Source organism: Oryctolagus cuniculus, chromosome 21 (assembly GCF_051225735.1).
Source record: "Oryctolagus cuniculus isolate XC-2025 breed Fujian yellow rabbit chromosome 21, ASM5122573v1, whole genome shotgun sequence".
NCBI classification, from domain to species: domain Eukaryota; kingdom Metazoa; phylum Chordata; class Mammalia; order Lagomorpha; family Leporidae; genus Oryctolagus; species Oryctolagus cuniculus.
This window is the reverse complement of record NC_142887.1, coordinates 30,800,386-30,826,347: the sequence shown is the minus strand read 5'-3', so window position 1 is coordinate 30,826,347 and position 25,962 is coordinate 30,800,386. Positions and strand designations below refer to the sequence as shown.

The window sequence follows — 25,962 nt, the reverse complement described above, 5'->3', positions numbered from 1 at the left end:
TGGCCAGGGAGTGCAGTGGAGGATGGCCCAGGTGCTTGGGCCCTGCACCCCATGGGAGACCAGGAAAAGCACCTGGCTCCTGGCTCCTGCCATCAGATCAGCGTGGTGCGCCGGCCACAGTGGCCATTGGAGGGTGAACCAACGGCAAAGGAAGACCTTTCTCTCTCTGTCTCTCTCTCTCACTGTCCACTCTGCCTGTCAAAAAACAAAACAAAACAAAACAAAACAAAACAAAACAAAACAACAAACAAACAAAAAAACCTAAAATTTGCACCAACGTTACTGGGTTCTTGGCTCCCAGCTTTGGCTGCAGCCCGGCCCCGGCTGTTGCGGGCATACGGGGTATCTGTGTCTTTCTGCTTCTCAAAGGAAAGACAGGCAGAGACTTCTGAATGTGCAGGATTTGGCACCACTAGCCCTTAAGCTGTTGAAGGATCAACTGTATACACCAGGGGCCCTGTGCGCGCTCTCTCTCTCTCTCTCGCTCTCTCTCTCCTCCTGACTCTCCATTCCCACCTCCTATGACCCAGGAGGTCCAGGATCTCAAAGCCTTTGAACTTGCTCCCTACTGTGGTGCACTGCATCTGGACCTCCTATCCACAGAGCCAGGGCTTACCCAAGCGAGGGATTCTTCCCTGGGACACTGGGGAGATGGGTCAGGCCCCTGGCACCAGAGCCAGGGCCAGAGTGGTGTAAACTGGACGACAGGGTCAGGCAGAAGCCACAATGGCGTGTGCCAGAATCAACACGGTTCCTGGGTGACAGAGTCCAGGTCACGGGTCAAACCACGCGGCCTGAAGCTGTCTACCAGGCACAAGAAGCTGTCCCGGCAAAGACACAGCGGGAACACCCATGTCTGGCTCCTGGCTACTTCCCATGGGCGCCGCCTTGTAGCTGCTCTGATATTGGAAACCCAGCCTAGCTGGGGGCCCCTCAAAAACAACCTGGAACCTGGCTGTAACCAGATGCCATCACTCACAGGGGTCCCAGGGGGTGGGGGGACGCCCAGCCAGAGCTGCTGGCCCGTACCTTTCTCTGGGGGGGGGGCTGCCCTCACCTCTCTCTAGGGGTAGGGTGGGGGAGCCTGCTTTCACCTCCTCTGTGTGTCGGGGGGGGGGCCTTCCCTCACTTCCTCTCTCTGGGTGTGGGGGGAGCCTGCCCTCACCTCCTCTCTCTGGGTGGGGGGGAGCCGGCCCTCACCTCCTCTGTGTGTGTGTATGGGGGAGCCAGCCCTCACCTCCTCTCTCTGGGTGGGGGGGAGCTGGCCCTCACCTCCTCTGTGTGTGTGTGGGGGGGAGCCTGTCCTCACCTCCTCTCTCTGGTATGTTGGGGGAGCCTGCCCTCACCTCCTCTGTGTGTGCGTGGGGGGAGCCTGCCCTCACCTCCTCTCTCTGGTGTGTTGGGGGAGCCTGCCCTCACTCTCTCTAGGGGTGGGGTGGGGGACGCCCAGCCCGAGTGCTGGCCCTCACCTCCTCTCTCTGGGGGTGGTAGAGCCTTCTCTCACTCTCTCTAGGGGTGGGGTGGGGGATGCCCAGCCCGAGTGCCGGCCCTCACCTCCTCTCTCTGGGGGTGGTAGAGCCTTCTCTCACTCTCTCAGGGGTAAGGGTGGGGGATGCTGGCCTCACCTTCTCTCTTTGGGGGCCTGCCCTCACCTCCTTTCTCTGGTGTGGGGGGGAGCCTGCCCTCACTCTCTCTAGGGGTGGGATGGGGGACACCCAGCCCGAGTGCCGGCCCTCACCTTCTCTCTCTGGATGTCACTCTTGAGCTGGGAGATCTTGACCTTCAGGGCGTCCAGCTCCTCGTCGGGCACCAGGGGGAGGTTGGGTGTGGCCTCCGACTCGTCCACCATCTGGAAGCTGAGGTCCGTGAGCGGAATGTACCATTTGCAGTCGTACTGCTGGGTTTTGCTGGGTGGAAGAAGGAGAAGGTCACTGTGCTGACCGCTGGCCTTCGCTAGCGGCTGTCTGTGGCTGTGCACCTGCATGCCCCGCGCGAGAGGCCGGATGAGGCACGCGCAGACGCCGCAGCGCCTGGGAACGCTCTGCCCACCTGACCCGGGTCCCGGGCGTCTGGGGAGCACTGATCCACCTTATTACGTGCTCCTTTGCTGGCAGCTCCCGTGGGAGCATGAGGGGCCACAGAGCTACCCGGCACAACGGCACTTCACAAAATTCACGGAATATGGAATTAAAGATAGACGGCATCCAAAAAAAAAGAAATTTTTGCATTTCCCATGAATTTTTTTTAAATGAAAACATATGCATGGGTTTCAAAAAATCTTTTTGCACCAAAATATGCTCATAAATTTCCCTTCCCATAACTCCCCTGAAGTCTCCCTTCTGGGTCAAGGGATGGGGGGAACTGAGGCTCTCTGGGTTGATTGGTTAAACCTGTTGAGCAGGGCAATCACAGAACCAGGAGGGAGAACCCAGCTCCAGCCCTGCCAAACGCAACTGTTTGCTCAGTTCCAACCCGGGTGAACCTGACCCCTGAGGGGCAGGAGGCCTCCCTGGCCTATGCTGAGACTCACGTAGAATCCATCTCTAGGCTTGGAGAGACACAGCGCGGTGATCACCTAGTGATGTCTGCCGTGGCAGGGGAGGGCCAGCCTGCGCCAGTCTCTGCAGCCCCCTGAGTTGTCATTCACCAATTCCCCCTTCTCTACAGGAGTCAAAGCCATCCCCAGTTCCGCTGGGAAACCTCTCCAGACTTACTGACAAACTGCTGACCTTGACCCGGGTATCTTGTCCAGGTGGGAGTGGAGCAGGTCCCCCTCCCCGCCCCCTCGGCTGTCACTCACCCCCCGCTCTGCTTCTTGAGCTTGGTGCACAGGAGCAGGTCGGTGAACAGGAAGACGTGACGTAGCTTGCGGGCCCCCTCCACCAGCTCCACCATGAAGCTGTCCTTAAGCAGCTGCCGGTGCTGCGGGCACAGGGCGGGGGGGGGGGGGGGGCTCTGTCAGGGCCAACCCAGGGTGGAGGGTGTGCTGGGCCCGCCCAGCCCAGCACAGCCCAGCAGAGTTCATGCTAGGCCCCCCACTCCCCAGACTCACACTGCAGAGTGCACCCCGTCCATCCCATCAACCCACCAGCAGACAGTGGCTTATGCAAACCTCTTTGTCCACCAAGTCTTTATGGGAGCCTCCTGGGTGTTTGGTCCATAGACGAGGGTGAGTGATAGGGCTAGGGGGTGGGGTGGGTTGGGTTTCAGGCAACAGCTATCAGCCCGGAAGCTAGGGAGGGGGCACATGCAGCTGCGATGCGAGAACCCCCTTTAAAGAGGACAGCCATACCTTCTCCAGGGGGTGACTGACAACCAGAAGCCAGCCACCCTGAGGAGGGCATGACCCTTGAAGGGAGGGACCGTCACAGGCGGGACGCCGGTTGCAGCACAGGCAGGGGCTGGTGCCAGGAGCGATGGGAAACTTGGGGAGGGGCCCATGTTGGGAACCCCAAATCCTCCTGATGGGTGGGATGGGATCCTGACTGCACTCGGCACCTGCCGGACACCTGCGAGCCAAGTCCGGGAGGTGCCCTTGGTAGATGGACTGAGAACAAGCAGCGGAATGGGAGGCCACAAGCTCGGAGTATCACCCCAAAGATGAGGTGGCCCTTCTTGCCGAATGGGCAAACTGAGGTAAACCATGCATTCATCTGACCAACAGTGGCCGGTAGCTCAGCACCTGCATCCACTGACTTGATCACATCATCTGGCGGCCAGGTCCTTATGTCCATCTCACAGATGAAAGAAATGACCCTCACAGAGCCCCCGGCCACCTCCATACACACTGCCCTGGGCAGTGCAGTGAGATGCCATGACAGACACTGACCTCTGCTCTTGGCAGCCCACAAGCCCAGGGAGAGAGGGCAGGTGCTCAGCAGGCACCAGGCTCACCTGTTCTCAAGGACAGCTTCCCAGAGTGGGTGACCACTGCTCCCCGAGCTGTGAATGCTGGGAAGGGTGGTGGGTGAAAATCCAGTGTTTCCCAGCAGAGGGCGCACTCATCCCCAGACTCCCACTATGGCAGAGCCAGGCCAGGCTGGGGCCACCCTGTGTGCTTGGTTCCCTTGTCCATGCAGCCTCCCTGAATTCCCACACACCCTGCAGGGCCAGGGGCGGCAGCAGCCAAGTGCAGGCTCTGCCAGGCTGCCTGATGCTCCTACAGGTGCCATGGCATTGTCACAAGGGCTTGGCTCAAGAGAGACCCTGGTGAGAGGAGCCGATGATTATTTACATGGGAGCCACGAACCCACAAGTGGAAAGTTAAAGGAAGGCCACCAGCATGCCGTTCCTGTGACTGCCACTCACCCACAGGGAGCAGGAAGTAGCATGTGCACCTGTTACACTTGGCTGCACAGCAATGGAAGCTCAACTCTGAGACCACGGGTACATGGGAAGGCCTGGAGAACTGACCACACAGATGCTGCATCAGCAAGGTCACAGCAGAGGGACTCTCAGCCCAGGAGGTGGGGACCATGGGACTTCCAGCAGGGACAGTAAACCCTACTCCCAAGCAAAGGCATGCACTCCCTGCCGTCACCAGCAGAGGGCACCCTGCACCCACTTCTGGCTGCAGGTCACGCACACAGCACCGACTGCTCCTGGCACCGTGGGTGCTGGTCAGACATGCACGTCTCCCTGCCAGGAGAGGACGCAGGCTGCTCTGGGTGGCAGTGCAGGCCCTGGAGGTTCCAGCCTGCTCTTTCAACCTCCCAGACAGCCCAGTTGCACCTGCTGCATCTCAGCCCTGCTGTGGTGGACTCTTGTCTCTTTGAGGGTCATACGAGCCTGCACGCCACACCATGGGCCACTTGTGGCTTGGGTGCTGGACAGAGTGTTGGCCAAAGCTCTCTCCCCACAAGCTTCCCTGGGCTGTCACAGCAGCTTCCCACAAGAGCCAGGTCTCACTCCAAACCGCAGCCCTCCTCGGGGACTGGCGGCGCGACCTGAACAGAAAATGTCCAGGAAGGAGGAGCCAACCATGACCCTGGCAAACTCAGGGAGTACTCTTGGAGGGGCTGGAATCAAGGCCCGGACATGACAGCAGCAGGTGCAGGGCAGGCAGGATCCATCCACGCTTCACCCTGTCTCCAGCCATCCAGGACTGAAAAAGGATGGATTCTAAAGGCTGGTGGGGCCACTGGACCCACAGTCTGGGCCCCTGGCCTCCACCGTGCCTCTCTGGTGGCCCAGGAGGTCAGCGGGGCCTGGCGTGAGCTGGATCTATCCTGTGAGAAAACAGCAGTGGCTCCAACCTCATCTGCACAGGAAAGGAGACAGAGATGGGCCCGGGGCAGATCACCTGGGAAGGTGGGGCAGAGCTAGTGGTGATGAGGGCCCTGGGACAGTGAGCAGAGGTGCCCACAGCGACTCCACTCTGCGAGGCCTTGCGAGGGAACCCCTGCCCCTCTGGCCCAGGCCCTGTAAGACGGGGATGCCTGCCTTCTCCCATGCCCACTCAGCACCAGTGCAGGACGAGGAGGCCTCCCTCCCTAGCTGGGGAGAGCAGATACTCAGGTCTACAGCAGCACCAGGCTCCCAGCTCTATCACCTACCTCCCACCCCCCGCTGGGGGCACAGGCAAGGGCTGGGCTGGGCCACCTGGGTCCCACCCCCTCCTCCTGGGCTGAGGAGGTCATGTGGCTGGAAAGGGCTCCTCCCTCTGACTCGGCATCTCTCCACCCCGACAGCAAACAGCCCGCTGGACCCCAGCACGGGGATGGGGCCAGACCTGGAGGCTGAGGGGCAGCAGCTGAACAGAGTCATCTCGTGGGGACTGCAGGGTGTGCGCACGCATGTGTGTGTGCATGGGGAGGGCACCTGTGTTTCTTCACGCGTGTTCCCATGCAGGTGGGGGCGCCCCCATGTGTGAGCGCCTTTGCTGGCGTGAGGGTCCTGGTTCTCTGCGGGTATCTCATCTGTGTGGCCCCGGGTAGCCACATTTTCCCTGTCGACCCCACTGACAAGCAAGCGGGACCTTGTGCACAGGGTCCCTGTGTGTTGTAGGACACGGCGGTGGGAGGGGCGGCACCCCCTCTGCGAGCTCCAAGCTGGGACACCAGCTGGGATGGATACCACTGCCTGAGAACAAGCAACAGTGGATAAACACAGTTCTGGATGGCAGGGCCCCAAACAGGAAGACCCCGAGAGAGTGCGTGTGGCTGGGCCCACCCCCACCTTCAGCCCCCACCCCCACTCCAAGACAAGGACGCCATCTTGGCTGATTCTCTGAGCCTGTTTCCCTGAGTACAGGATGGGGTTGCAGGGCCCAACTGGCATGCAGTGGGTTAAGCTGCAACCTGTGAAACCGGCATCCCATATGAGCATCGGTTGGAGTCTCGGCTGCCCCACTTCTGCTCCAGCTCCTGGGAAAGCACTGGAGGATGGCCCAAGTGCTTGGGCCCCTGCCACCCACGTGGGAGACTGGGATGCAGTTCCAGGCTCCTGGCTTCAGCCTGGCCCGGCCCTGGCTGCTGTGTCCACTTGGGGAGTGAACCAGTAAATGGAAGATCTCTCTTTGCCTTTCAAATCAATCAATCAATCTTATAGGGAGAAAAAAAAGAGACGGGGTTGGGAAAGGCCCATCTGGGAACATCCCTAAGAGGGTGAAGTGAAACAGCCGTCTAGGGGGCCTCGGAGGGGGCTCGAGTCCTGTCTGGGTGCAGGCACCCCGTTCGGAGCTCCCTATTCATCACACCACCTGCTCCTCAAGACGACCCTGTGAGCAGGGCACCACCACTCTCACCTCTGCAGGCGAGAAGGCTGAGGCTCCCAGGGTCACCTAGCATGACCCTGAGGTCACCTAGCATTACCCTGGTGCCCTGAGGAGGGGGGCAGAGCCTCAGGCTCCATGGGCCGTTGGTGGGTGGGTGGGTGGGTGGGGGAATCCCTCCTTCCTATGGGGTCTGCCCCAGGCTGACTGCTTCCTCCACCTGTCACCAGGGCAACACCGCTCTCCACCCCAGGCACCGCCCCAGCTGCAGCCCACCAAAGGGCCTTCCCGGGAAGACCACTGCACCTCCAAAATTCATGTGTGGGAGGAAGCCCTGGCTCCTCCCCCCAGCCCCTGCGATGCTATATGGAGGTGGGGCCTGTAGGAAGTGACAGGTTTACATGGTGCCACGGGGGTCCCAGAAGAGGAAGCGAGAGGGAGCGATTGTTTTTCTCTCTCCCAGCACTCAGGTGGAGGAAAGGCCACGCTGAGGACACTGTGAGAGCCCACACTGGAACCTGACCACATGGGCACTCTGACCCCGGGGTTTCCAGCTCCAGCACCGTGAGATGTGAATCTCTCACTGAAGCCGCTCAAAGGGCGTGCCTTGGCATCACAGCCTGAGCTAAGCCACAGACCACGGGTCCACACTGGGAAACCTCCCTGGGGACCAGAGCTGCCCGCAAAGCCGGGGCTGGCCCACGGTGGAAGCTGGGAGCTGGCAACTCGACCTAGGTCTCCCATGGGGGTGGCAGAGACCCGAGTAATTGAGCTGTGACTGCTGCCTCCCTCAGTGGAAAGCTGGAGCCAGGAGGCGAGCCGGGAATAGGACCCAGGCACTCTGGATACGGGATGCAGGTACACCAACAGGAGGCCCGGGTGGGAGGCCAGACGCCTGCCCTTAGATTCCGATTAGAAAACAAGCAGCAGGGTCTTAGCCGGTGGGACCAGGAAAAGTCACTGGGGGTGGCCCAGGTCGGGGCTGAGAGGAAGGAACCGGAGAAGGCAGAAGGCCAAGGTGAGGACCAAGCTGCTTGCTCCAAGTAGGGGCTGAATTTGGCCCATTCTGGCCATGGAGGCCAGCGAGTCCAGAGCAAGGCCTGCACCCCTGGAGAGCTGACCCTGGCTCTACCTGGGTGGGCAGACCGCAGAGGTGCAGCAGGTGGCTGGGAGGAAGGAACACCTGTGCAGGGAGGCTGAGCATGAGGCTGAGGGTCCTGCCCGAGTCGTCCTCCCTCTCACCTGCTCTCTGGCTCACTGGTTTCTCCTGCGGAGCAAACCTTCACGTCCTGGTCCCCAGGAAAGCCTCTTGTGGCTAATTCCAGGGGCCTGGGAAGCACGAGGCTGGTTTCTGGGAGCTCAGGTTTGCTGAGTGCCTTCTGGGGCTCAGGCCCTATGTGACGAGAGCAGGACCCACGATGCCCCCGCTCAGTCCACAGAGCCTAGCCATGCAGCAGGTTCCAGCTCCGTCCCACCACAAGGAGACCCAGCTGAAACTCCCGGCTCCTAGTTTGGGCCTGGCAGGCATTTAGGAACTGACCCAGTGGATGGGAGATATCTCTTTCTCTGTGTCACTCTTTTATTTTTTTTAAAGATTTATTTATTTATTTTGTTTGAAAGTCAGAGTTATACAGAGAGGAGAGGCAGAGAGAGAGGTCTTCCATCTGATGGTTCACTCCCAAATTGGCCACAACAGCCAGAGATGGGCAGATCTGAAGCCAGGAGCCAGGAGCTTCTTCCAGGTCTCCCACACACGTGCAGGGGGCCCAAGGAATTGGGCCATCTTCCACTGCTATCCCAGGCCTCAGCAGAGAGCTGGATCGGAAGTGGAGCAGCCAGGACTCGAACCGGTGCCCATATGGGATGCTGGCACTGCAGGCCAGGGTGTTAACCTGCTGCGCCACAGCACTGGCCCTGTCACTGTCTTTTAAATAAATGAATAAACCTTAAACAGATGTGGACCCTGGGAGGCAGCGACTGAATCCCCTGGTCACCCATGTGGGAGCCCTGGGCTGAGATCCCCGCTCCTGGCTTTGCTCCCCTGGCCATTATGAGCAGTTGGGAGACTGAACCAGCAGATGGGAGCGCTCTCTCTCAAATAAAAAAATAATCTAGGCCCAGTCCCATCCTATATATGCTGCTCTTCCATGTCTGGAGGAGCCAGGGACCCCACCCCTCCCTGGTCTTTGCCCTTGGCTGGGCACTGCCCTCTCCAGCTTTGCCTCTAGGTCCAGCCTCTCCAATGCTTTTTCATTTTTTTTTTTTAAGATTTATTTATTTGAGAGGCAGAGATACAAAGAGAAAAGGAGAGAGAGAGAGAGATTTTCCATCTGTGGGTCTACTTTCCAAATGGCTGGGGCTGAGCCAGGCTGAAGCCATGAGCCAGGAGCTTCTTCCGGGTCTCCCGTGTGGGTGTGGGGGCCCAACACTTGGGCTGCTTTCTGACACGGGCTTTGCAGCCAGTGCCTGGCCAGCTCTTGGGAAACAAAACCTCCAATCCAGATCAACCCACATGCTTCCGAGTCCAAGCAGCAGGCTGTGCAGGGCTCAGAGCGGACAGACAAGCAGCCACGCCGGGGAAATCACCCAGCAGTGGGGAGCCGGCGATCTGACGGTGAAGCCAACTGCGCTAAACAAATGAGCACCCACCCACCAGCCCACAGGATTCGGGATGGCAGGAAAACGTGCCTGCGGGGTCCTTGGACTTAGATGTTTCCGGAGAGGCTGAGAAAGGCCATTCTCCCGGGCAGAGCCTGCTGCTCCTGGTCCCTGTGCTGTCGCGCAGGCACCCTCCCTTAGGGAGCACTGCCCTGGAGCCACCACAGCGGCCCAAGATGATGAGGTCATTGGAACTACAGTGGGTGCTGGGGGCTGAGGCTGCTGGCCCCTCTCCATGATGCCCTGGAGTGCCTAGGCACAGCCCAGACGGGGCACCTGGCCAGCTCCTGGCAGAAGTCGAGGGGAGCACCCCTGCACACCCAGGCCGAGGCAGGCATCTTTGTTTTTGCTGCAAAGCTGCCAGGGAAGCTAGAAACAGAACGCGAAGGGACCCAGCCTCCTCCAGGTAACCCCTGGTAATGCAGGCACAGGAGCAGGGCTGGACAAGTCCGATTCGTTCACCAGTTGGGAGGGGGGGTTAGGAATCAGAGCACAACACACCAGGGGTGCACACAGTGGACACCTGGCCTCACCTCCCGGCTTAGCTGCTGAGTGGCTGTGTGCCCAGGGGCAAGGCACTCAGCCCCTCTGAGCTGCAGCTGCTCTACCCGTTCAGTGCAAGGAAGCCTCTGATGGCAGGGAGTCACCATGAGACTCGAGCACGGTGCCACTGGGAACCTGACGAGCAGTGTCACACCTCAGGAAGATGGCTGCAAGGCGGGGGAGCTTCCAAAGCTCAGCCCCTCCCCCCAGCTGCAAATTCTAACAGGACACAGCCTGTGGACCCATCTCTGCAGGGGTGTGTGTGTGGACACAGCCTGTGGATCCATCCCCGGCAGGGCCAGGGATGTGTGTGCGCGTGTGCGCATGCGCTCCTGTCTCCTGATTGATTAGTAATGTCTGCTCCTGGACCAGCTGGGAGGTAGAGCAAGCAGGACATCATGAGTATGGGCATTGATTGGTCATCTTGGCTTAGCCAGGCACCATGGAAAGCTCGGGACGCAGGGTGCAGGTCAGGCTGAGACCTCTCCGAGCCATGAGAACTCATTCCCTTTCTGCAGTAGAGGCACCTAAGGGATCACCCCTCCATGGGCCAACTGGTGGCCACTTGCTGGCCAGGGAGCAAACGTTTGAGACCAGAATGAGCATGAGGACAGCATGAGAGGCTGTGGTGGGCAGGGCCGGGAAGCTTCCGGAATGAAGCGACGTCAAGCTGTAGAGCCCTTCTCCAGTCTCCATCACAAACCACGGACCCCTCCCCGGGCCCCCTCTTGCCAATCCTTCAATCCGGCGTTAACTGTGTTTCAGTGACAGGAAGTAGGTGATTCCAGGTAAGAGGAAGTGGGTCTCTTTGGCTGGGGACCCCGAGCTGGCCAGAGTGTGGGGAAAAACTCTGTGAACCACTCTGACGGGAAAACAGCGAGGCGCTCGAGCGAGGCCTGGTGACGGTCGCTCCCACACATCCACCCCGATGTTGCCCGGGTTTTTCCTGCTGTGGTCCCTGCTGTGGTTTGACCCCTTCCCCGCCTTAAGCCCTTGCCCATGGAATGATGCTGACTGGGAGGTGCTGGGAGGGTGCAGCTGACCCTGGTGTTGGAGGCCTGAGCCTTGGAAAGTGACTGGGATCAGATAAAGTGACCGGGGCGGAGCCCCCAAGATTGAGTCGTGGTGGCTTTATAGGAAGAAAGAGCCCAACATGGACGCATACCTTGTCCCTTGCCCTGTGATGGCCTAGGCAGCCCTCAGGACCGAGCCAGCGTGGAGACCCATCACCAACCAGGTAGGTGCCCTTGACCTTGAGCCACAGCCACAGAAGACCTCTTTTCTTCCTCTCTTGCCCTGTGATGCCATGTCTTGCCAACAGAGCAAGACCCTGAAGCCAACAAGCTTCCCTGGGCGGAGCTGTCTGGGGGACCCGGGTGTTCTGCGTCCCTCAGCCCGGGGACCCCGCTCACCTCTCCCTTCTTCACCGTCATGGACTGCCTGCGGGGTGTGATCTCCTCGTTGATGCTGGACAGGAAGTTCTGCGAGATGCGGAGGGCGTCCTGCAGCAGGGGGTGGTCGGGGTGGCTGGGGGGAGTGTGCTTCAACAGGTCCTGTAGGGGGTAGGGGGAGTAGGCGGGGAACCAGGAGACTCCAGTGAGACAGAGAGCAGTACCAGTGCCACCCACAGTGTGAGAACCGCACACCCACGCCCTCACCGGACGGCGCTCAGAGTCGCCAGCTCCCCGGGCATTGCTGTTGCCTCTTGGGAGGGCCCTGGCGGGGGGCCTGTGTGAGGACCCTCCTGGAGGTGGGCCCCAAGGGTGCTCTGACAGACACACGCCAAACCCCTGCTGCCTGCACAGTGCTCATAAAGCACCCCCCAGATCCCAAACTTCTTTGCAAAGGGAAGCTGGAGAGATGGAAAGTGAGCAGAGGAAGGCACTCCGGCTGACACTGACGGGCTGGCTTCTCTCTGTCATGAGGCCCAGACACCCACACCTGAGGCGGGGACCAACCCTGCCAGAGGGCCAGAGGCTGCCGGGGCCAGAGCCTGCCAACCAGTTCATCTCACGTCTCATTCCCCTCCATCCAAAGACTCTTCATGGGAGCACAGGAAGAACCCATGAGCCATCCACACAACAGAATACCACGCAGCTTGAGAGAGAAGGAGGCAGCGCCCTGTGGGCCCAAGTGCAGCAACCTCTGTGAAATGACATGGAGTAGAAAATGCACAGAGCCACACCTGCTGCATACACCTAACAGGTGCTCCCGTTGGTCAGTATGGGGGTAAAGTGGGAACCTCACACACTTCCGTGGATTGCTGTAACTTTTTAAAAAAATGGGGCCAGTGTTATGTGGCGTAGCGGGTGCAGCCATTGCCTGTGGTGCCAGCATCCCATATGGGCGCTGGTTTGAGTCCCGGAGGCTCCATTTCCCATCCAGCTCTTTGCTATGACCTGGGAGGGGACAAGTCCTTGGGGGTCCTGCACCCGCATGGGAGACCCAGAAGAAGCTCCTGGCTTTGGATAGGCGTAGCTCTGGCCATTGTGGCCATCTGGGGAGTAAACTAGTGGATGGAAGCTCTCTCTCTTTCTCTCTCTGCCTCTCTGTAACTCTCTGCCTTTCAAATAAATAAATCATTAAAAAAAAAAAAAAAAAAGCATGTGCAACTCTGTGTGTTACTAGGGCCTTCTGGGGATATTTTTATTTCCTGGTTTTGTTTTTCAAGACAAGGGCACTTGTTGGTGGAAAATGGAATTAAGAGTTTTTTTAGGGGTAGGTGCTGTGATATAGTGGGTTGAACCACAGCTTAGAATGCTCACACCCAATAGGGGCACTGGTTCGAATCCCAGCTCCTCCACTTCCCATCCAGCTCCCTGCTAAATACGCCTGGGAAGGCAGAGGAGGATGACTCACGTGTCTAGGCCTGACACCCATGGGGGAGACCCGGATGGAGTCCCCGCCTTGGCTGTTGTGGTCATTTGGGAAGTGAATCAGTGGATGAAGATCCCTCTGTCTCTCTGCTTTTCAAATAATTTTTTTTTTTGACAGGCAGAGTGGACAGTGAGAGAGAGAGACAGAGAGAAAGGTCTTCCTTTGCCATTGGTTCACCCTCCAATGGCCGCCATGGCCGGCGCGCTGTGGCTGGCGCACCACGCTGATCCAAAGCAAGGAGCCAGGTGCTTCTCCTGGTCTCCCATGGGGTGCAGGGCCCAAGCACTTGGGCCATCCTCCACTGCACTCCCGGGCCACAGCAGAGAGCTGGACTTGAAGAGGAACAACCGGGACAGAATCCGGCACCCCGACTGGGACTAGAACCCGGTGTGCTGGCGCCGCAAGGCGGAGGATTAGCCTAGTGAGCTGCGGCGCCGGCCTCAAATAATTTTTTTAAAAAGTATGCTTATTTTTGTTTCTGACCAATTATGAATTCCATGTTTCATTTTTTTATAATGTACAATTTCCATGTATTATGAAAAAAATTCTATATCCAAATAAACCCATTTTTAATTCCATTTTCCACCAACTTTTTGAAGTACCCCTGTGTTAAAAAGATATCCCTTCAGTGATTCTGCAACGAGAGGGGGGTGTCTCCCTGCTGCATGCGCTCCCCAGGTTACAAGACGGTGACCTGACCGGTACCCTGCCCCGGCCACCTTGGACCCCACAGGCTGTGGCAGCTACAAAGCTTCCCCCTGCAAGCCCCTGCCTGTGTGAGACAGGATGTGCCCTCCCCAGTCCCCAGCCCTGCCCGCACCTGCCCCAGCAGGAACACCTGCGACACGTGTGGAGCTGCTTAAGTCTCCCTGCACCCCACCCCATGGGGCCCTTGATGGCAGTGGCACCTCATCCCCACATCCTCAATAAAGGTGGAAGGCAGAGAAGAGACAAATGCCAGAGCCAGAGCTGGGACAGGGGAAGCCGGGGACCCCAGGCGAAGGGGGTCCTGGCGAGGCCTGGGGGTGGGGAGCCCCCCACCATGGCTTAGGGAGGCTGCGGTGCCCTGGGGCTGCAGAGGGACCCTGTGACTCACGTGAAGGACCAGTGTGCTTCTTGTCACCCGGTCCACAGGCTTGTATAGCAGGGCTACGGAGAGACGGGCAGGGTGAGAGATGGCCACCTGCTGCCCACCCCTGCCATAAGAGCAAGGGGGTGGCGGCAGCCCCAACCCCATCATCCGCACCCCCTGTACAGCCCCTACGGCCACGGCCAGAGCACCTGCTGGGAAAGCCCAGGGCTGCTGGCCACACCCTGAGAGGGCAGTGCCAACGCTAACTTGGCGGTGATCACTAAGAAGGCAGAGTGTTGATGTGCCTCCTGGCCTGGGGTGCAGGAGCCTGCCAGCACCCCAATGAGGACCAGTACCCACCCTCACCAGCCCTGCTCTCCAGCCTGGCAGGTGCCCTGGGAGCAGACCTGCAGGCTGTTCTCAATGTCAGTCCCAGGACGCTTTGGAGGCCTGGCTCTGAGAAGGGCAGGAGCTGACTCGGATGCTGGCATAGCTCTTGGTTGGACAGGTGGCCCTGGGATCGGAACGCACTGGAGGCGGCACCCAGCCTCCAGCGGCACAGGAGCCCTGTGACTGGAGTAGGGGCTGGGCTGCTGTCCTCATTTTACAGATGGCAAGACTGAGGCTCAGAGCATGGGGAAGCTCTGGTGACTGGAGCCAGGGGTGCTGTTGTGGGCGAGGAGGGGGCTTGGCCACCCACACGCCATCCTAAACCACCCGAAGTCAGAAGCCATTTGTCAAGCCTGATACCACTTGCTGAGCAGAGTGAGGTCGCACGCAGCCCCGGAAGCCTGCCCCCTCTGATTCAACCCCTGCGCCCTGTGTGGGTTCCTTTATGTGTGTCCTGCACCCCGTTCTGTCATCTGAAAGACAGGGAAAGTGAAATCCTCCCTATGGGGGCATCGGGGACAACACAACAGTGACATTTTTAAATGCCCTTGGTTTGGGGACACTCGCTGACTCTAACGTTCTTCTTGACGGGCAGTGCTGCTGGCGAACTGCTCCTGACCACGGCCCTCCCCGCCCGGTCCCACGCAGGGTGGCCCTTTCCTGTGCCACCTCCCACTAGTTGAAGTCTAGAATTGGTTAGATGCCAGAGGGCGACCCAACAGGGAGACAGTGGCTGGTTTCTGTTTTGTTTTTCCCAGCCACGAGCCCCTCTGTGGTCAGTGGCCAGCTGTGGACAACAGAGGAGTCTTGGCATGGAGAAACTCACTTTCCAACGAGTTCTTGGTGGTTGGGTCCTTGGCATCCTTGTTGCTTCTGGCTCTCAGGTTCTGCAGAGAGAAGAGCACACGCTCATGTGGACGGCCAAGGCTGTGCTGGTTGGGTACAGACAGTCAGGGATTTCCAGCCGAAAGCTCCGGCCTTCTTTCATGGTCGAGGACCTCAGACGTGGCAAACCGCAGGGGTATGATCTGAGTGGCCGAATGAGATGCATGGGACAGCAGGGACCCGCGGGCAAGCTGAGTGCTCAGGGCGCCCCCCAACAGGACAGGGTTCCTCAACCTCGGCATCATGGACACCCTGGGCAGGTGAGCAGCCGTCTTGCACGCACTGTAGGACTCAGGGCAGTCCCTGGCCTTGACCTACATGTGCAGTAGCAGCCCTGACCTCCTGTTAACTACAGCCAAAAGTGTGTGCAAACACTGCTAAGCAATTCTTGGGGACAAAATCACCCCTGGCTGAGAACTTCCAACGACAGAGAATCTTGCAAACAAGGCAGATGGCAGCATCCTTGCTAACTGCACACCACTGCTTTCCTGGAGCCACGTGACAGCACGCAGGGTGGCTGGGTGGGGGAGCTGCTGGCTCCCAAGAGCGCTCACCTTTGGACTTGGCCCTGGGCGGGCCTGCTGCCATGGAGCTGGCACCAGATTCTACCCACACCCAGCCTCGCTTGGGCTGCAAATGTGCTCACTAAAAAAAATGAGACTTCCGGGGTGGGGCCAGGGCTTTTTGGTTGGACAGGCCACGTTTCAACACAGCTCCATCAAGGGCATCACTGATATGGCCCAAGATGCAAAGAGAAACGAAGTCGTAAGAGCCTCCACCCCCTCCCCCACCCTGTGTGGGTGAGAGCCTCTCTGGGAAGCAGCTTTGAGGATCCCAGGTCTGGGTGTACTAGCAAAGGACACGGGCGGGGGGCTGAGGTTGCTCTCCCAACCTCTCATGCTACAGGAGACCCCTCCCCCGCAGAGACGGAGTATGCTCCAGCTCACGGGGCTGACCCCCACCGTGCACTTTGGCACTCTGCTGAGAGCTCAGCGTCCCCCACAGCCACTGTTCCTTTCTTTTTTTTTTTTTTTTTTTTTTTTTAATTTTTTTGACAGGCAGAGTGGACAGTGAGAGAGAGAGAGAGACAGAGAGAAAGGTCTTCCTTTTGCCGTTGGTTCACCCTCCAATGGCCACCGCGGCCAGCGCACTGCGGCCGGCGCACCGCGCTGATCCGATGGCAGGAGCCAGGAGCCAGGTGCTTTTCCTGGTCTCCCATGGGGTGCAGGGCCCAAGCACCTGGGCCATCCTCCACTGCACTCCCTGGCCACAGCAGAGAGCTGGCCTGGAAGAGGGGCAACCAGGAAAGAATCCGGCGCCCCGACCGGGACTAGAACCCGGTGTGCCGGCGCCTCTAGGTGGAGGATTAGCCTAGTGAGCCGCGGCGCCGGCCCACTGTTCCTTTCTTGGTCTGATTCAGCAGCTCCCCAAGGGTGCGAGGTGCTGAGGTCAGGCGGCTGGAGGCAGCCTGCGCTCCCAGTGCACCCAGACAGTGCGGGAGCTCCGGGAAGCCTCGTCTACAGGAAGCTTAGGGGGCTTGGTGTAACCTCAGGTTTCCTAAACTTGCGTGACCCCAGAGAAGCCCCTTTCACATAACGTGTAATCGTTTTGTCATCCCCAGAATCCAGCCTGGCAGACTCTGGCCTAACAGGATACCGCCTCGCACCCAGCTCTCAGTTTACCAGAGAGGAAGGGACAGAGAGCTCTCTACCTACTGGTTCAGTCCCATTCCTAAATGCCTACTACAGTCAGGACTCCGCCAGTCTTGAGGCCAGGACCTTGGAACCCCATTCGGCTCCTCCCACGTAGGTGGCAGGGACCCAAGGACCTCAGCCGTCATCACCTGGACTTGAACCTGTACGGTGGGATGCAGGTGTGTTGTCCCCACCCCCCGCCCCGCACTGCTCCAGTTGCTGTCCCAAGGGACTCCCTGCTCTTTCTATTTCTCTCTCTTTTTTTTTTTTTTTTTTTTTTTTTGGACAGGCAGAGTGGACAGTGAGAGAGAGAGACAGAGAGAAAGGTCTTCCCTTGCCGTTGGTTCACCCTCCAATGGCCACCACGGCCGGCACGCTGCGGCCTGCGCACCGCGCTGATCCAATGGCAGGAGCCAGGTACTTCTCCTGGTCTCCCATGGGGTGCAGGGCCCAAGCACTTGGGCCATCCTCCACTGCACTCCCTGGCCACAGCAGAGAGCTTGCCTGGAAGAGGGGCAACCGGGACAGAATCCGGCGACCCGACTGGGACTAGAACCCGGTGTGCTGGCGCCGCAAGGCGGAGGATTAGCCTAGTGAGCCGCGGCGCCGGCCTGTTTCTCTTTCTAAAGCTGCTACTCCCATGCAGGGTCATGGGAGAGGGCATGTGGCAGTCAAGAGTGTGGTGATTCTGCAGGTTAAGAGTGACAGCAGGCTCCCACAGAGCGGGACACCACCCAGCTGCCACTGGCCACTGCGCCGACAGGGCGGGGAATGTTGGGGACATTCCCTGTCCAGATAAATGGAGACCTATGGGTGGGCCTGGTCCCAGCTTCACTGCTAGACCCTTGGACGGCCTCCACTTCCTCTTTCTGGGTCCCAGGTACTAACATGAAGGTATTTCAAAAAGTTCTTAGAAAAACAGAATGAGGGGCTGGTGCTATGGCGCAGCGGGTAAACGCCCTGGCCTGAAGCGCCGGCATCCCATAGGGCACCAGTTCTAGTCCCGGCTGCTCCACTTCCAATCCAGCTCTCTGCTATGGCCTGGGAAAGCAGTAGCAGATGGCCCAAGTGCTTGGGCCCCTGCACCCACGTGGGAGACCAGGAAGAAGCTCCTGGCTCCTGGCTTTGGATTGGCGCAGCTCTGGCCATTGCAGTCATCTGGGGAATGAAACATCAGATGGAAGACTCTCTCTCTCTGCCTCTCCTCTCTGTATAACTCTGACTTTCAAATAAATAAATCTTTAAAAAAAAAAGAAAGAAAGAAAAAACGGAAGAAGTTTTTAGTTTAAGGACTGCCTGGTGCTTGGCCCAGCAGGTAATGTCCCTGTACCCTTCCTTCATCAGAGTACCTGGGTTCAACATTGCCTCAGGCACCTGACTCCAGCTTCCTGCTAACGCACACCCTGGCAGGCAGCGGTGATGGCCCAAGTAGCTGGCTTCCTGCCACCCATGTGGGAGACCCGGATGGAGTTCCTGGTCCCATGGGGCCGTTGCAGGAATCTAGGGGAGTGAACCGGCATGTGGCAGCTCTCTTGTCTGTTTCCACTTCTAGCTCTCAAACACAGCTGTAAAATTTATTTATTGATTTGGTTGGGTATAAAACCACTCTGAACTGCATTTCATACCACACATTGTCCAGGAACTTCCTGAAGCCCCTGCTCCTCCACTGTCTGAGGTTCCAGTCCCCCAAAGGCTGCCCAAGAGCAGGGACACAGCAACGCCTCAGCCCTGGGCGGGGGGTGTAGGCTCCAATCTGGAGCTTTCTCTCCCCGATGCAGGCCACCAAGGAGCACCAGCAACAGCACCCTGGCTCCCTCCTGCCTGCTCCCCAGTAGTCCCAGCCCTCAAAACCTACACCTGCTTTCCTGGGCTCGAACAGGGCCACGCACACCCAGGGAGCCTCCAGGGACAAGGTGCAAAGTCAGCCCTGGGACTCGGGTGATGAGACCCCATCCAGGCCTCGTCCTTAACATTGATCAGGGGCAGAACCATGGACACTCTGCACTACAGACAGACAGACAGTGTGAGACGGTGGCTGGAACATGCTGGGAACTTGGCCCCCAAGTCCGGGTGCTGATGTAGGGAGGTGGCGGCGGCAGGAGGGGGTTGTCTCCAGGAGGTGATCAGGACTATGTGGGGTCCTGAGGGCGGGGCTCCCAGGCTGGCAGTAGAGGCTTTGGAAGAAGCAGGCGACAGACCCAAGCCAGCAGCTTGCCCTGTCTCTCCAGGGAATGCCTCGTATCAACATCGGGATGCAGCAAGAATGCTGTTACCAGACGCCCACGCTGCCAACGTCCCAGCTACACAGATCTCAGGCGTTCTGTTACAGAACACGGACGGAGATGTAGGCTGACCCCAGAACTGACCCTGGCCCCTGGGAGCCAGGCACTTCAGGACTGCTCCTTCTGCCTGGTCCCAACAAGTGTCCCCGGCCGGCATGGGGCCCCAGAGGACACGCTTAGCAGAACTGGGAGAGAGGGCTTGGGGCTCAGAGCCAGCCTGACCTTGGACATGGTGGTAGGGGTGGGGATCGCCGGCGCCCCTTCTCCCAGCCGTATCCCGATGTCGGTTACCTCAGAGATTTCTGCGAACTGGGCGTTGGCCTGACAGCACTTCTCGGCCGTCTCCATGGCAACCCCGTAGTTGTCCACAAAGGCCCGGTACACACCCAACTGGCTGGCCTGCGGGAGGAGAGAGAGAGTGGGGTGGGGGGGCAGGTGAGCAGGGGGCTCCAGAGCACGGCTCAGGTAGGGCAGGCCACGCACGGGCTGCAGAGATCTCAGCTCCCTTGTGCCCTGCCTCCCACCTGCTTCCCCTCCCCACGCACCAAGCGTGGTTCCCTCTCCGAAGTGACACGTTGAGAAGTGACTCACGGCGCTGAGCAGGTACCCACGCCCTTTTAGAACTGCTGATTCCTCCCACCCGACTCCCCCACGTGCCCCCCCACCCCTGGCAGGGGCTCAGGTTCAAGGCAGATGGTGAATCTGGAAGGCTGTCTCTGCACAGGTCGGGTGGAGAGGGGCCTTCCCATTCTAGGTTCCAGAGACCACCCAGGACGTGGCGGGGTGGGGTGAGGGGGTGTCAGGCCCCCCAGCCTCTGGGGATTTGTGGTGTTCATGTCAGATCCTTCCAGACATGCAAGAAGCAAGCAGTGGGGCTGCCTGAGGGGAAGAGGAGCTCCCAGTGCCCAGGTGTCACCGCAGCACACCTGGCAGGCGGGACACCTGTCAGCCGCAGCTATGAGAGGCAGAGGCAGGCATTCATCGGAGTGACTTCCCTGGACGGGTGGGGGTGTGTGTGCACGCAGCCACCGCCATCACTGGGCCCCACAGCACCTCTGGGGACAGGCAGTGGGGAAACCAGTCCACACCAAGGACTAGCAAGCCCAGGCCAGGGGGAGAGGGGAGGCAGACCCAGGGGATCCGCTGGCTGGGTCCAGAGCTCCCCATCGTTGCTCCTGGCGTTTGCTCTGTGTCAAGCCTAAATTCTATTTCCACGTGCATTTACATGTGTACGGGCTTCTGTGTTTCCACAGGTGATGATCCCAGATGGACCCAGGCGCCTTTGGCCCGGTCTGGTCGTCTGGCCTGGTTCCCTATAGGAGCTGCGTGCAGGCTCCTGGGAGCACTGGAAGGAAACAGCAGCAGCAGGCGGAGGGGTGGGGGAAGAACGACTTAGCCCTGCCATGCCAACCACCCTGAGAAGTCACTGCACCTTCAACTTCCAGACCCTTCCTCACAGCTGCAAAGATGAGACTCAAGAATTCTTCCCGGGCCGGTGCGGTGGCACAGTGGGAAAAGCCGCTGCCTGCAGCGCCAGCATCCCGTATGGGCACCGGCTCAAGTCCCGGCTGCTCCACTTCCAATCCAGGTCTCTGCTGTGGCCTGGGAGAGCAGAGCAGGATGACCCAAATGCTTGGGCCCCTGCACCACACGGGAAACCCAGAAGAAGCTCCTGGCTCCATTGGCCCAGCTGTAGGCGTTGCAGCCATTTGGGGAGTGAACTGGTGGATGAAAGACCTCTCTCTCTCTGCCTCTCTCTGTAACTCTGCCTTTCAATTACATAAATCTTTAAAAAAAAAAAAAAAAGTGGCCTGGATTTGGGACAGCTCAGCTGAGTCTGGGTGACATCTCCACCCCCGACTCAAGGAGCTCACATCTCTCAGGTGTGACAAGTTCCAAGCAGCTCACTTCCACCCTTCCAGCACATCAGAGAGGGAGCTGCCATAGTAACAGCGCAAATGGAGCTGGGGACACGGCCTCCCTGCTGTGACACCACTTTTCCCCCTGGAAACACAGAACCTGAATCTCTTCCTAAGCACAAAGCAGACAAATGTCAAAGTCACGTATGACAAGCTAAGTCTAAGGAACGGGTTCAGAAGGAAGCAGACTACAGAGATGTGACAAGGGCCCATGCCATGGTGTAGCAGGTTAAAGCAGCTGCCTGCAGCGCCAGCATCCCAAATGGGCACTGGTTTGCGTCCTGGCTGCTCCACTTCTAATGAAGCTCCCTGCTAATGTGCCTGGGAAAGCAGTGGAAGATGGCCCAAGTCCTAGGGCCACTGCACCCATGTGGGAGACCCAGAAGAAGCTCCTGGATCCTGGCTTCAGATCAGCCCAGCTCCAGCTGTTGCACCTATCTGGGGAGAAATGGGAGGCATCTTTGTCTCTCTCTCTAACTCTGCCTTTCAAATAAATAAATTTTTAAAATATTTTGATTTTTTTAAGAAATATTTATTTATTTATTTATTTTTGACAGGCAGAGTGGACAGTGAGAGAGAGAGAGACAGAGAGAAAGGTCTTCCTTTGCCATTGGTTCACCCTCCAATGGCCACCACGGCCGACGCGTTGCGGCCAGCGCACCGCGCTGATCCGATGGCAGGAGCCAGGAGCCAGGTGCTTTTCCTGGTCTCCCATGGGGTGCAGGGCCCAAGCACTTGGGCCATCCTCCACTGCACTCCCTGGCCACAGCAGAGAGCTGGCCTGGAAGAGGGGCAACCAGGACAGAATCCAGCGCCCCGACCGGGACTAGAACCCGGTGTGCCGGCGCCGCTAGGCAGAGGACTAGCCTAGTGAGCCGCGGCGCCGGCCAGAAATATTTATTTATTTGAAAGGCAGAGTTACAGAGAGGCAGAGGCAGAGGCAGAGAGAGAGAGAGGTCTTCCATCTACTGGTTCACTCCCCAAATGGCTGCAACAGCTGCAGCTGGGCCAATCTGAAACCAGGATTCAGCAGGAGCTTCTTCTGAGTCTCCCAAGTGGGTGCAGGGGCCCAAGCACTTGGGCCATCTTCCACTGCTTTCCCAGGTACATTAGCAGGGACCTGGATTGGAAGTGGAACAGCTGGGATTAGAACTGGTGCCCATACGGGACACTGGCACTGCAGGCAGCAGCTTTGCTGGCTACGCAACAGCACTGGTTCCCATAAATAAACCTTAAAAAAAGACACATGACAACCAAGTATATCACATGGTCCCAGCCTGGATCCTGATCCGGAGCTAATTCAGGGCGAATCTGCATATGGACTGTGTTAAATGGCAGTACCACACTGTCAAGTCTCCTGCATTTGACAAATTGTACTGTGGGTTATGGAAAAGGAATGTTCTCGTTCTCAGCGAATATACAATGAAGTATTTCAGGGCACAAGGGCAGGCATCTGCAACTTACTCTCAAGGCATCCTGGGAAAACGTGAGTGGCAGAGTGAGTGTGTGCGGGTAGCGTGCACATGTTCCCACACGGTGGAGCTTTACAATCGGCGCTTGTGTGTGAAGGTTGCAGGAGAGTTCCCCACCCTACTCTTGTGACCCTAAGTCTCAAATGCTTAGGGAAGCCAGAACCAAGCTGACACAGCTTCAGCCAGAAACACACTCCTTGGCAGTGGGCAGTCACCTGTGCAGCCGCTGCCCAGCCAAAGGCGGGGTGGGCTTTCTCAGCCCTGGGAGCTCACGAGTCCCCCAGATCCTCAAGGGGACACCAAGGCTGGGCAGGGCACCCCGAGTTCCTTTGGGCCCAAGACACTGGTTGCTGTTGAGCTGGTCCCAGAGGGCCAAGGGCAGGGCCCAGCCTATCTGTCCTTGGGGAGCCTGGCATCCGGCCCAGGCCAAGCACCTCATGGCCTCTCTCCCCAGCCTTCCTGCTGCCGCATCTGACGTACCAAGGCCACCTAAGGTCACCAGGGAAACCAGAGGAAACTTAGCAAATGCCACGTTCTGGCATTCATCACTCTATTAAAATTATATTAAAGACGTGGGGGGTGGGAGAGGAAGGCCAAAGTTTCTGAGCAATTCAGGATGTTCTTTAAGGGGAGAGACTACCTGTATGTTTTTCCAACAATGCCATTCTCTTCAGCAGGCTTCCGGCTGAGTGAAAGCCACTGGATTTAAAATCGCTGACACAGTGCTCGGGGGTGGGGGAGCTTCCAAGAGTAGGGAGTAGGGGTACTGATCAGAACAAGTAGGTCTCCTGCTTGCTCTCTCTGGGCACAGGGAAAGGAGCCCCAGGAGGCGAGAACCTGAATAGACAAGCACCTCCTCCGTGTCCCCCACCTGGAGTCTGCTGTGTCTATAGTCCACGGCGGTGGGTGGAGGAAGGAGACGGCCAACAGGAAATCCCAGCCTCACAGCCCCACAGCCTCATAGCCGCCCTGTGCTCTCTGCACGCAGAGGGCCCAGAGAGCCTTGGGCCAGTGCTGCCCCTGAAGGACTTGATTCCCTTGGGAGGGAGAAGACTCCGGAAACCAGCTAGTGCACAGGAGGCCCCGGCCACCCTGGAATCAGATCCAGGGATCTGAGGAGACCCCAGATGGGGCCCACAGTGCCAGGGCAGCCTCTTTGCTGGGAGACAGCTGCCAGCCAGGCTCTTACTTCTAGAGCCTTCCCTGCTGCCCACGTAGACCCACCTAGGGGTCGTCTTCTCACAGACACATGGCTGCCCTGCCTGGGCGTTCAGCCCTTCGCCCCACCCTGCCCCCCAAGTCCCTCCCCGGATTCTGTCTTTTAGACAAGTTCTATTTTGTCTTTGTCTCAGTTAGGTGTGCACCTGAATCTGATGCCTGACCTGGCTGTGGCCTGGCCGATGTCAGGAACGGGATGTCCTGTCAGTCCCTTCATCACCATGCTTCATGGTGCTGATCCTGGTGACATTTACTTATGTATTAAAAATTTACTTATTTATTTGAAAGGCAGAGTTGAGAGAGAATGGGGGGGTTCCATCTGCCAGTTTGTTCCCCAGATGGTTGCAAAAGCCAGGGCTGAGCCAGGCAGAAGCCAGGAGCTTCATCTGGGTTTCCTATGTGGGTGCAGGGGCCCAAACGCTTGGGCCATCTTCCGTTGCTTTTCCTAGGCCATTAGCAGGGAACTGGAGAAAGCTGGGACTCGGGACAGGTGCTCACATGGGATACTGGCTTCACAGGTGGTGGCTTTACGGGCCACGCCACACCACCGCCCTACCTACCCACTCCCTGTGACTTTTTAAAGTACCGTCCCTGGGGGCTGGCACTGTGGCACAGCGGGTTAAAGCCCTAGCCTGCGACACCGGCATCCCATATGGGTGCTGGTTCCAGACCCGGCTGCTCCACTTTCTATCCAGCTTTCTGCTATAGCCTGGGAAAGCAGCAGAAGATGGCCCAAGTCCTTGGGCCCCTGCATCTGCATGGGAGACCTGGAAGAAGATCCTGGCTCCTGGCGTTGGATCAGCTCAGCTCTGGCTGTTATGGTCATTTGGGGAGTGAACCAGAGGAATGGAAGACCTCTCTCTCTCTGGCTCTACCTCTTTCTGTAATTCTTTCAAATAAATAAAATAATTCTTTAAATAAGAAAAAAAATAAAGTAGCGTCTCTGGCTCCCCCTGACCCACCTTCCCAGAGGTCCTCTGCCATTTCCCACTTCTTGAACCACAGCTGGGATCCTATAGTCACCAAAGCCAAATGCAGATGGGTCCTGACTTACGGGGGTTCGACTTTAGGAGACTTAACCCGTCCTGAGTGAAAGAGCATCTGTGGATTCCTGGCCAGTCCAGGCCCTTACTCCACCTCTCAATGCCACCTGTCCTCGGTTTTACACCACTGAAAGCAGCGGAAGAGCATTCCACTTGGAGCAAGGCAGATAAAGGGTTAAAGCCAAGGAGACCCTCAGTCTCCTCACTGTATGAAGGTACTTCACAAAGTTCATGAAAGAAAACAAAACAAAATAAAATACAAAAAATGGAATTAATGGATAATTTAGAGGCAGGTGTTGAGCAGTCGAGATCTGGTTGAGGGGCCGGTACTGTAGTAAAGTACTGGTAAGCCACCGCCTGCAACTTCCCATATGGGCACCGGTTCGAGTTCCGGCTGCTTCACTTCCGATCCAGCTCTCTGCTATGGCCTGGGAAAGCAGTGGAGGATGACCCAAGTGCTTGGGCCCCTGCACCCACGTGGGAGACCCGGAAGAAGTTCCTGGTTCCTGGCTCCTGGCTTCAGCCTGGCCCTGGCTGTTGTGGCCATTTAAGGGGTGAACCAATGGATGAAAGATCTCTCTCTGTTGCTCTCTCTCTCTAATTTTGCCTTTCAGATAAATAAAGAAATCTTTAGAAAATTCTGAAATCCTTGCGTGGTCTGTCCATGAACTTTCTGTAGAACGCCTCACATAGCAATGGAGGCTGTGCCTACCTGCCTCCCAGGGCTTCGTCAGCTCAGTGAGACGGTACACACCCCCGGCCACACCTTCTACCCAGAGCTATCAGAGCCGAGGTCAGTCACACAGGAACCAGGCCTCCTTACAGCACCAGGCACACCAATCCCTTCCTGTTTCTCCAGCTGCCCACAAGGAAGCACCGTCATTCTTGCTTCCCAGGGTGCTTGCAGCGGGTTAGGCCACCGCCAACAACGCCAGCAGCCTGTATGAGCACAGGCTGGGGTCCTGGCTGCTCCACTTCCGATCCAGCTCCCCGCTGTTGTGCCTGGCAAGGCAGCAGAGGATGGCCCGAGTGCTTGGTTCCCTGCCACCCAACATGGGAGACCCCGACGGAGTTCCAGGCTCCCAGCTTTGGCCTGGCTGGGCCCTGGCCATGGTGGCCATTTGGGGAGTGAAATGGTGAATGGGTGATGTCCCTCTCTGTAACTCTGCCTTTCAAATATATACTTAAGTCTTCAGA

General features: G+C 58.2%; 1 protein-coding gene across 1 annotated transcript in view; it reads right to left on the bottom strand.

Moving 5' to 3' along the window:
* Positions 1-25,962, bottom strand: part of BCR (BCR activator of RhoGEF and GTPase) — a 129,045-nt gene that overhangs the window by 30,446 nt on the left and 72,637 nt on the right. Inside the window, exons 5-10 of the mRNA XM_008250161.5 lie at positions 19,405-19,512; positions 15,079-15,139; positions 13,887-13,939; positions 11,326-11,466; positions 2,801-2,922; positions 1,739-1,907 (exon numbers count right to left, since the gene is read on the bottom strand). Coding sequence (XP_008248383.4) covers positions 1,739-1,907; positions 2,801-2,922; positions 11,326-11,466; positions 13,887-13,939; positions 15,079-15,139; positions 19,405-19,512 — 654 coding nt within the window. The remainder of the gene's footprint in view (positions 1-1,738; positions 1,908-2,800; positions 2,923-11,325; positions 11,467-13,886; positions 13,940-15,078; positions 15,140-19,404; positions 19,513-25,962) is intronic.